This window comes from Lepisosteus oculatus, chromosome 13 (genome assembly GCF_040954835.1).
Source record: "Lepisosteus oculatus isolate fLepOcu1 chromosome 13, fLepOcu1.hap2, whole genome shotgun sequence".
Taxonomy (NCBI): domain Eukaryota; kingdom Metazoa; phylum Chordata; class Actinopteri; order Semionotiformes; family Lepisosteidae; genus Lepisosteus; species Lepisosteus oculatus.
The window spans coordinates 27,311,874-27,324,489 of NC_090708.1; the positions used below are offsets into that span (position 1 = coordinate 27,311,874).

Genomic DNA, 12,616 nt, shown 5'->3' on the forward strand with positions numbered 1-12,616 from the left:
TTTAAACTCCAACTTTTAAAATACACGTTTCGAATAGAAAGAAATCCTCTGGTACAGTATGTATAGCAGACCAGCACGTCTTCTTTCTCCAATCAGAGGGGTGTCAGATGGTGTCAGCCAATCACCATTCTGAAGCCCTACCGTAATCTCTGGTATAGGGAAACCCCAGAATTCTGTCCTATAGTTTAGATAGATGATAGATACTTTTATTGATCCCGTGAGGGAAATAAAGTAAATCATTTTCATTAGCATTCATACCATAGCTTTTCAAATCATTTTTTACTTTCTACCAAAATTCACTCTTTTGCATAGTACACAATGGCAATAGGAGCTGACAATGTAAAACAAATGGCTTAGTGCAAAATTAATGATAGAGTCATTAAAATAGCCAAACATCTAGTGTAAAATTCCAATATTTACTTATTAATAATAGTATATAAATTTAATATACAGGAAAATAAGTTTATTAACTTGCAAAAAAATTGGCTAACAAGTTATTAACTGCCAATAATTCAAATCTAAAAAACACAGCATATCATCAAGGAACTCATTAGGAGCTCAATTCAATGCCTGTAACTGTGCATTGTTGTCCTGTGTTCCTTTATCAGAGTGTATTACATTAAAATGTCTTTAACTCTATTATGGACTTGGGTAGACAGTGTTCTTTATACTGCGGTGATCCTGTAGTCTGAAGTATCTGTAAGCTGCTGCCCTGATTTTTTCATTACTTAAGCTGTAAATGATGGGGTTGAGCAAAGGGGTGAGGAAATAGTACACTGCACCAATGAAGATGCGTCCTTCTGGGGGGATACTTTCCACTCTCAGTCCAATATACACCACAGCACTGGACACGTAGTACAGGAAGACCACTGTCATGTGTGAAGAGCACATTGAGAAGGCCTTCTTACGGCTCTCCACAGTTTTCATTTTTATCACTGACCACACAATTCTGCAGTATGTCCATAGGACAAAGAGAAAGGGGACATAGATTACAATCATGGCGACTATCAAGGTATAAGTAACTTGACCTGTAACATCACCACAGGCCAATGACATCACAGTGGGGTAGTCACAGACAATGTGCAAGACATAATTTGATCCACAGAATGGCAATGTGCTTGCCAGTACTACTGTCAAAAGAGGTGCAAGGAAGCCCAGCACCCAGACTATGGCTGCCATTGTAATACAGAAATTGGTGCTCATGATGGTGTTGTAATGCAGTGGTTTCACTACAGCAACATATCTGTCATAAGCCATGGCTGCAATAAGGAACTCTTCAACAGCATTCCATGAGATAAAAAAATACATCTGTGCAAAGCAGCCTGAGAAGGAAATACTGCTGCCATGTCCCAGCAGAACTTCTAATAACTTGGGTATAATGGTCGTGGTCAGACAAATGTCTAAGAGGGCCAAGTTCCACAGCAGGATGTACATGGGAGAGTGGAGCCGGTGGTCAATGCTGACCAACAGCACGATAAGGAAATTGTCCAGGAAGGTGGCCAGGAAGAGGATGAGGAAGACAATGAAGAGTGCATTGTAGTGCTCCTGCAGGCCTGGCACTCCCACGATGATGAACTCAGAGTGCAGGGTGACATTAGAGTTGTTCATGACTCAAAATACCAGAGACTCTGACAGAAGACAGGGGTGCCTGGAAGTTAATGTATATTTGTGTTACTATCAGTTTGATTTCATAGAAGGATATGAAATATTAAAATATTTACAGTAAATAATAAACAATTTAAGGAAAACTTATTGTTTTTGTATTGCTATGCTGAACATTTTATTTTTTTAATCATCATTGTGTATAATATAGTAGTATTATACTGTATAATAAATCTAACCATCCGTTTTCTTACAGTGTCACAGGGAAGTCAGAGCCTATCCCTGCAAGCTAACGGCAGAAGGTAGGGTACACATCCACCCACCACAGGGCACAGCATAGAAAAAAAAACACATGCATATACTCACACTAGGGCCAATTTTCTCAAAAGCAACTAATCCACCAGTATTTCTTTGGTCTATGAGACCAATATCTTGTTAACATAGGAAAAACATACAAACTCCAAGCAGATAGCTACCATGGTCTAAAATTGAATTGTGCTGTGAGGCAGCAATGCTAATTACTGTGCCACTGTGTTACATATTTATATTTAATTAATATCAGTATAATACAGTAAATATACATGGTTTGTACTAATAGGGTGCAATACTTTGTAATATAAATATACAGATGCCACCTTTCAAAATGAGCGAGGTCACAATGCGTCCACAAGCGTAGTATCTCAACAAACCGTATCATACCGCAGTTATGATAAAAGTATCCTGGATCACTTTGTAAAACCACCAAGTGGAGATAATAAAGCTTAACCTCTCTCATACAATATTTGAGCTGTTGTCAGAAAACACCTGGTTTAAAATCCCGGTCACTTTTGAAAGACAATCTTTTTCCAATTAAGAATTTAAGTTTTATATTCTTTAAACTTTTAATAATTTTAAACTGTGTATTACAGCATGTTTATCATTAAACATTAAAAAGTTGGTATATTTTATAAAACCAAGATTGCTCAGTTGAACAAAAGTACACAACCTACCACCTTAAACATAACTATTTTAATTATGCAGAAATATTTTATGCATCAAAGTCTTTATGGAAGATATTACTAATAATATTAATAATGAATGACCTTGGACAGGCTGTAAGCTCAAAGTATTACCCTGGTCCAATTTCTTTGTAACCATCTTTGTAAACGAAAATACTTTTTTTTCATTGACAAAAAGTAACACCACAGCATTTCGTTGATCCGATCACGTATTCGTTTCCAATCATACAAAATAAGTTTTAAGAATCTCCGATTCACCATGACTTTCACATGCTCATAAACAAAATTAATTTAGGAACATAAACATATTATTTAAACTGTATACAGATGCAGCCATTCAAAACAAGCGGGCGATACTGCATTATTTTGCAGTGCGCTTGACGCAGTCTACCGCAAGTTACCGTAAATTCTCCTATAGTACCGCATGTAAAATAATAGTATCCGGAATTTCCGCAAGGTGGAGCTAATCAAGCTCAACCTCTCATGTTTGAGCTGTCGCCATCAAAGTCTTTAACGAAGATATTACTAATAGTATTAATAATGAATGACCTTGGACAAGCTGTAAACTCAAAGTATTGCCCTGGTCCACATCCTTTTTTTATTGACCGTCTTTGTAAAAGTAATACCACAGCATTTCGCAATCACGCATTTGTTTCCAATCATGCAAAGTACAGTAATTTTTGAGAATCGATTCACCATGCCTTTCACATGCTCATAAAAGAGATTGATTTCGGAACATAAACATATTACTGTATGCAAACTGTACTGTATACAGTATGTATATGTATATTTAATGTCTTAACTGTGCCCGTTTAAGTATTGAATATTTATATGGAATTTTACCACTGAAGGGAAATCTTAGTACCTGTGCATAAAAAGAATAGGAACATACTGTAACGCATGTGAAGGCCGTAAACGATATTAATTTTGGAGCATAAACATACAGTATATGGCTGGTCTCGGTACTTTAAAGAAAAAATACACACCAGTATTCCATTTCTCCCTAAACATTTTAAGCATCGAAGTCTTTAACAAACGTGTCAACCGGAGTCAACAAGCATACTTTTAGAAGTTGATTAGAAGGGAATCGCGTATCTAAAGAAATTAATAATGATATAATTATATTCATGTACCACAACACAAGAATAATACACGCTGTACATAGTCTGTTGATAATGTTTCTGTAGTGCTTTTTCAGCACTCTGCATGTGACCTTGCCGGTGGCGCTGTGGGTTAGGTTCCTGACTCCCACGTCACATGCTGTGTGTTTGAATCTGGCTGGAGCCATGACTTCTTTTTTAACAAACATTTCTTTGAAAAAATAAAACATTTCCCTGGCTCAGAGATTAAATAAAACTTCACTCGCACCAAACAAATTTATATTTCTAAATATCACAACATGATCGAATTTAAGTCATTTTATTAACAATGAATAGTCACCTATGCGTTACAATATAAACATTTATATTGATTTAAATAACGTTTTGATTTAAATCGCAAACGCTTGTTTAAATATATGATATCTTTGTCTTCTAAGTATCTTCATAAACTTTCAGCATAGCTTTCTCCCCGTTTAGATTTATTTTTCTTGGGATTTTGGGATCAAACGTGGAAAGATTAGATTGTAATTGTTTTTATTTTTTAAATACATTTAAGAAAAGTGTAATCTATACTAAAAAGCTGTACACCACCTTCTATAAAGATACATATTGTAATACTTTCAAGTTCGGATAGGATGGACACAAGAACTCAGACTTGCGGAGTTAAAGCAAGTTAAAGCCTTTATTTTTCTTCTCCGTCACCACCTGCCAGCCCGGCTCCCCCGCAGGGAACTATTTACAAGGAAAACGGATACCTGGCACAGTTGTTAGTATGCCTTTTGTTTTGTTTCCTTTTCATAAATACAACAGTAGTACCTGATGTCTCAGTGGCTTTCAAAATTAAATTATGCATGCAAACCTGTGAACTGGCCTGTGATAATGGCCATGTAATACCCCGCATTGTGGAATTATAGTTTATTTAAAGGATAGAGAAAGCACAGAAAACAGGCAGTTAGATTGATCAGATTTATATGAAAAGCCATTTAGCAAAGAGGGAATGAGAATAATGACAAACTAGTATACTTTAGATCTTTTTTTCTGAACCAGGGAAAATCTGATCATGTTTCTCTATAACAATAATAAAAAACTTTATTTTATATATCACCTTTAAAAGTGGCATCTCAAAGTAATACAGTAGATGTAAAAAAAGGACCACAGATTACAAAGTAAATACTCAACACTGATTGTACCCATCTGTCATGCTAATAAAGCACCTTAAATTGAATTGAATTGATCGAATTTAAGTCATTTAATAACAGTGAATAGTCACCTAGGGGTTACAATATAAACATTTATATTGATTTAAATCGCGTTTAAATCGCCTTTATTTAAAATCCATAAATAAAGCTGACACTGTTCAGACTTTTAATTATTTAAAACTGTATTACAGCAGCACAATGCAACGTAAATCGCTATCTTTGTCTTTTGCGTAATAATGTTCACCTCTCTGTCCAGCAAATTAACAATAGTAATAATGATGAACTTTATTGTATATGGCGCCTTTAAAGGTGGCTCTTTAAAGCACTTTACAGGATAAAAACAATGACAACAATAGTGTTAGGCTAGGCAAATGATTTTCTTTTTTTTAAAGAAATACAAAATGAGATATAATGATGTGTTCCGGCTTAGACATTAACGAGCATAACATGTGGGCGGCATAGCGGTCAACTCTGGCTTTCCCATCTATACCGATGCACTGCAAGTACAACCCCCCTCTCTGCGGGAGTGCTGGCTGTGACGAATTAAACTGTTTTCACAGGTATTTTCAAAGTAGAAGGGGGCGAGATTTCCAGCGAAAGACACCTCCCCCCCTCCAAAACCACCCAGTAAGTACAGTAGTTAATAGTTAAGAAAGCTAGGCTCCTCAATGAAATCGCTTTAACATGCTAATGGGTTGGTGTAACAGTCTGGGAGTGGCAAGCTTCTAATGTCAACCCGACTATGGCGAAAGGAACCCTTCTTTCATTGGAAGACAATGAACATATTCTAGCCCTAAATGAATTAATAGCAAACATGGTTTACGTAAAAGACATTTTTCCAAGAAAGTTTAGCCTTTGTCACTAATGAAACCACTAAATAAAGACATAAATATAGAAATCTTAAGATTTTTAAAATACATGACTTTGCTAAAATTTATTTAAAAATAAAAACTATTACAAATGCCAGCGGAGAGAACAGGGGAGGGATGATGGTCTTGCATAAGGGGCGGGGCTATGGAAATGAGGTCTATTTGGGAATGTGGAGTTACATGTTCTGGCTGTTTGTGAATTATCGTTGTTGAGTATGGAGAGTTGAGGCAAAATGCAATTTAGCGCTTTCTGGGAAGAGGAGACCCCCAAATTAATAATATAACATGCTATTGTTTGTGCATGAACATATACTGAACAAACATTTACTGTATACTGTTGTTTCTTTAGATACGCGATTCCATGTTATTTTTTAATCCCTGGCGGGACTGGGAGTCCATAAGAATCGAGTAATAGGTTTCATTGCACTTCGACAGATCGTCTTTAAATCAATTGTTGATTTAAAGGTTGGCAGTAAATGTTTATATTTATGTAGTATAACGCATACTGTACAGCCTCTATTTCTCAATAAAAATCTAAAAGATCGTTTGCGCAGCCTAAGAGGGGAGCGAATGCACTACAATAGATTAGCATACTGTAGAGGAACACAGTATAGGCATCGTTGATATGAGGACTTTAATATTTAATATGTGCTTTTCTATGTTTATTGTCAATTGATTGTCCATAATATTGCTATTCTAAGCAAGGAGCGCTTCACCCTGCCTGCTGTGGGAAGAGTTGTCTTATTCCTTCCCTGCCTCACCGAGGGCAGACCCTGCCAGGCCCTCGTCGACACCGGTTTCAACCATCACCCTGCTGCGGCCTGGTGTTTACACTATTTTATTATAACATTTATATTGATTTAAATCGCGTTTTGATTTAAATCGCAAATGCGTGTTTAATTATATGTTTTTTTAATTGTAATCAGACAAATGCAACATGAATTGATTCAGTATCTTTGTCTTCTTAATAAACTTTTAGCATAGCTATCTCCCTGTTTAGATTTATTTTTCTTGGGATTTTGGGATCAAACGTGGAAGGATTAGATTGTAATCATTTTTATTTTTTAAATACGTTTTAGAAAAGTGTAATCTATACTAAAAAGCTGTACACCACTTGCTATACAGATACATATTGTAATACTTTCGGGTTTGGATAGGACGGACACAAGAACTCAGACTTGCGGAGTTAAAGCAAGTTAAAGCCTTTATTTTTCTTCTCCGTCACCACCTGCTAGCCCTGCTCTCCTACGCCCCCGCCCACCAACAGCGCGAGCCAACACACCGCCCGCGCGCCCCAGAGAGAGAGAAGAGAGAGAGAGAGTAAGACCCAGGGGTGCAGAAGCTGGAACTATTTACAAGGAAAACAGATACCTCCCCAGACTGTACGCCCGCTTCACTGTGGGACAGCAGCACAGCAGCACTGGTTGGCGGCCTTCCTAAACCCCGCCCTGACCACTTTCACTCCTGTCCTGCTCTTCCACGCGCACCCCAACTAAAATTAGTCAAGCAATATGAAGCATCTCCTTTTACTTTGAAGTTGCTTAATTATCATTGAGCACAGCTTTCTCACCACTTAGATTACTTTTTGATACCATCCTTACACAAAGCAGAAACTTCTTGTTTTTTCCGATGACATACAAGTGGAAAGATTACAGATTTTAATCTGTCTTTAATTTTTTTTAAAGACTGCTTATTGTGTGTAAGCGGGAACACATCATCATATCTTACATATGAAAAATACCTAATATAGATCCCAAACAAACGCAAACGTGTTTTTAATAAAATGCTTTTATTCACTCATAATCTGACAATTTCTGGAAGACTAAGGAAGGACTAAGGGAATTGTCATTTGTTGATATCTTTATAGCAGGTGGTGTACAGCTTTTTAGTATAGATTACACTTTTCTAAAATGTATTTAAAAATTAAAAACGATTACAATCTAATCTTTCCATGTTTGATCCCAAGATCCCAAGAAAAATAAATCTAAATGGGGAGAAAGGTATGCTGAAAGTTTATTAAGATACTTAGAAGACAAAGATATCAATTTATGTTGCATTTGTCTGATTGTGAATAAAAAAACACATATATTTAAACCCGCGTTTGCGATTTAAATCAAAACGCGATTTAAATCAATATAAATGTTTATATTGTAATGCATAGGTGACTATTCATTGTTATTAAAATGACTTAAATTCGATCATGTTGTGATATTTAGAAATATAAATTTATTTGGTGCGAGTGAGGTTTTATTTAATCTCTGACCCAGGGAAAAGTTTTATTTTTTCAAAGAATTGTTTGTTAAAAAAAAGTCACGGCTCCAGCGAGATTTGGACACTCACCATGCAACATGGGAATCAGGAACCTAACCCACAGCACCACTGGCAAGGTCACATGCAGAGTGCTGAAAAAGCACTACAGAAACATTATCAACAGACAATGTGCAGCATGTACTATTCTTGTGTTGTGGTACATGAACATAATTATATCGTTATCAATTTATTTAGATACACGATTCCATATTATATTCCCTTTTAATCAAATTCTAAAAGTATGCTTGTTGACTCCGGTATCACATTAGTTAAAGACTTTGATGCTTAAAATGTTTAGGGAGAAATGGAATACTGGTCTGTATTTTTTCTTTAAAGTACCGAGACCAGCCATATACTGTATGTTTATGTTCCAAAATTAATATCCTTTATGGCCTTCACACGCGTTACAGTATGCTCCTATTCTTTTTATGCACAGGTACTAAGATTTCCCTTCAGTGGTAAAATTCCATATAAATATTCAATACTAAAATGGGCACAGTAAAGACATGTACTGTAAATCTTTCTACGACTGACCAACGGACCACGAGTGCCCCTGTTGGTCAACCAATCACGTACCGCAGTATTTTGCATCATCGCGCGTCATAATGCGTGAGGCCGTAGCCAATTATCTCTTTCTTCCTAAACATTTTAAGCATCAAAGTCTTTCATGTAGTTATTTTGGAAACGTTTTTACGTGTTCCTTCTGACTACATTAAGTTTATAAACTTTGTAAAAGGTTATAATGTTTTAACCTTCTCTGCGAATAGGCTTGTTATTGCAGTAAACAAAAGCACACTTTGATGAATTTGATAAATAGGGAATATAATATGGATTCCCATATCTAAAGAAATTAATAACAATATAATTATTTTCATGTACTGTAGCTCAAATTATCACAGTGGTACACTTTCATTGGATATGTCTACTTTAGTTTCACTTCTTTCCACGTGATGGCTTGAGCATGTGCCTTATATTCCTGAGGTCAAAGGTACGAGCCTAGCTGTTGCCATGAGTTTTCTTTTAACAAATAAGCAGTTCCTTAAAAAACTAAAGTAGCAAAGATTATGGACAATATATTGACATTTTTTATATTTTTAAATATCACAACATTTTCTAAGCCAAGTCATTTATTAAATATTATTGACACTATATTTTGTTTGTATTTCTAAATATCACAAAACACATTTTAAAGACCTCGACATTTTCACAGCCTCTACATAAAACTATCAGTGAGATAATAATTACGCACTAACTGGAACCCGGTGGGACCGCTGTGTACACATGTTCACAATGCGAGAAATACTCCTCAATACGGCTTTGTGCGAAGAACCCGTATATCACTATAGGAAGCAGAACAGCACAGCTTCCAATTACCCAGACTGTAAGCACGGGAATAAAGTTTTGTTTGATTTCTAAAACCCTTTCTTTATGTCCTGTTTTCATTCAGGTAAGGGTCAACTATATACAAAATACTGCTGACAGCAGGAAAATTCAAATATTCTTTACTCAGCAGCTTATTAGCAGCTCTACAATGCTGCAAGTAAGTCTTTTACACATTAAGCAGGTCCTCTGACCTTTCCAAGTCTTTCTTTGGGTTGTGAAACTTTTGGACATATTGAAACTGTTACTTAGCTTTCTTTGTGAGGGGGGTTATCCTGAGAAAAGATGTACTTTTCTTTATTGTTTTCTTGGTTTTCAAACATAGCTATTACGCTTTGCTGTGCAGTATGGGGTGGCTGTTTACTTATAAATAGTGCCTGGAATCTAAAACCATTAAAAGGGTTACAAACAAAAGGAGGCCATTCACTCAATCTAGCTAATGTAATAATTAATAATATATTAATCTGAGGACCTTATCCTGCTTTTTTTTTAAAGAAGCCCAAGTTAAATGATCAAAAACAAAGTTGGACAGATGTCGAAGTTGACCCACAACTGGCTAAAGAACTGCCCCTTGCTGTCTGTATTAAACCTCGTTCACTCAGTTGTTTAAACTAAGTGTACAGTGCTATGAAGAAGAATGCATGAAGATACTCTCACATTTTTATGAAAGCTATAGTCTTTAAAATTAGGTTGGGCAAACACTTTTTTTAATTCTTAAAAAATAAATAAAAAATGAGATATAATGATGTGTTCCTGCTTAGACATTGCACGACTTTAAAAGCTATAAAAATAAGTTTAGATAATAACCACTTTTTATGCTTGAAAAATGAGTGATTTTTCTTCCTTCTGATCATCTTAGAATCTCTGTATGCTGTAAGATTTTTACTTCTTAATTAAACGTTTAAAATACATGAATTTCATAAAAACAGCACACGTTTCGAATAGAAAAAATCCTATTCAGTTGTCTTCCTGGTATGTAAAGTAGAACAGATCAGCAGGTCTTTTTTCCCCAATCAGAGGCTCCGAAAACAGCGTGCTGCCCACTGCGCTGCATCAGAGGGGGAGGACGCACCGAGAGAGGGAGGAAGCGCGGAGCTCAGTATCACAAAATGGCTGTAAAGCACCTATTGCGTATGCTTTCATAACTAAGTATTTATAATTAAACATCATAAATCATTTTCTTTGACTTTTAAGTCCCTTGATTATCATTAAGCACAGGTTTCTCACCACTTCGACTACTTTTGGATACCATTGTTAGACAAAGCAGGAACTTATTGTACTTTCTAATGACATTACAGGTGGAAAGATTACAGATTTTAATCATCTTTAATTTTGTTATACATTTTAGAAAAGTTTCATCTATACATACACCACAAAACTATTCTCGATTGTATTTCTGAATGCTGTGTTACACTCAGTTCATTGTTTTAAATACATCTAATTAAGAAAGCCAGGTGTTAGCATAATTTATTAGTAATCAATACTATTAAATTTAGCACTGTACTCGTTTGAAAATGAAGAAGGTGAGAAAAAACCTGTGAAACTGGTTTGTTTACAAACAATGTAGACACAGAGACTCAGACTTTGTGTAGTGAAATTTGGCACAGCCAGCACTCCAGGCGAGAGAGAGAGAGAGCGCGTGCAAGCACGCGCCCCAGCCGGGCGCTCCTCGGCCGCAGCGCCAGGCACATGAGAAACATTAATGTAGGGCTTTCTGCCTCACGCGGGTTTGCGCCCTATAACCTGCGGTACTGCTGTGTACATACAGTACGAATATGTTGTGATATTTAGAAATCTAAAAAGTGTCAATATAATGCCAATAATATTTGCTATTTTAGTTTTTCAAAGGAATGTTTATTTGTTAAAAGAAATCTCAGCAATTGCTGGATTTGAACACCCGACCTCACACTTATAAGTCAGTTACAGACGCCACAGACGCTGTGACTAAGCATAGTGGTGAAACAGCCATACACAAATCAATAGAAAGTCTTATACTACTGTCTGTACTACAGTACCTGAATATAATTATACTGTTATTAATTTCTTTAGATACGCGATTCTATATTATATTCCCTATTAACCAAATTCTAAAAGTATGCTTTTGTTTACTGCGATTACGTAAACCAAAACGTTTTTCTATTTAACCTCTCTCTCATACAAATAAAAGAAAACACACAAACAAAGTAAATAAAATTAATATAGTCAAAAGGAGCATGTAAAAATGTTTCAAAAATAAGACTTTGATGCTAAATATGTTTAGGAAGAAATTGAAATACAGGTTTGTATTTTTTCTTTAAACTACCAATACCAGCCATATATAGTATACATATGTTTATGTTCCTAAATTAATATAGTTTATGACCATCAGATGTGTTATGCTCCTCTTCTTTTTTTGCTCAGCTACTAAAATTCCCCTTTAGTTGTAAAATGCCAAATACATATTCAATACTAAGCAGATTAAAACACGGACAATAAAGAGATTAGATGATTAAATCTATTCAGTAAAGACCAATGCACCATATATGCCCCTGTCGGTCATTTTGGCCAGTTAATCAGGTACCATGGTACAAAGCAGTGACCTGTGGGTAATTGCGTGTGGTATGGGTTTGTACCGTTCATTTTGAATGGCTGCATCTGTACACTTATGTAGGTGGTAGTGGTAGCTGAAAACAACATTATATACACATTAAGGTATGTACAGTATTTCACATCCTCATAAACATTTTCTACATCTAATTCTTTAACTCTGGTCTTGTTTAAACTTATTTTTTCATGAACACTTGGTTCAAATTAATTTATTATCAACAAATGGCATATACCTGAACAAACAAAAGTTATATAAGTTCATATACAATTATACAAACTTTATTATTTATAATATGCTGTTTTGGGGGGATTTTGTTTATGTTGTTTTATTGCAATACACTTCTGGTTCATTTGGTTTTTAACATCAGCAATTTTAATGATTAGTGTTTGTATATAACATTTATATATCATATAGCATATTTATTTGCAGTTTAATGGTAAATTATAAATCAATAATTTATAAAATAATAAAACATAGTTAACAATGTATACTATACTGATATTTTTATTAATTATGTATATATATCACAGTAGATTAATTATTAAACAATAATGGTAGCTCTAGCTAATGT

The 12,616-nt window shown here is 35.3% G+C and overlaps 1 protein-coding gene across 1 annotated transcript; it reads right to left on the bottom strand.

Annotated features, from left to right (window-relative positions):
- Positions 1–639: 639 nt before the first annotated feature.
- On the bottom strand, positions 640–1,608 carry LOC138242258 (olfactory receptor 6N2-like). Its single transcript, XM_069197747.1, has one exon. It carries the CDS (start codon positions 1,606–1,608, stop codon positions 640–642), a length of 969 nt encoding a protein of 322 aa, XP_069053848.1.
- Positions 1,609–12,616: the final 11,008 nt, after the last annotated feature.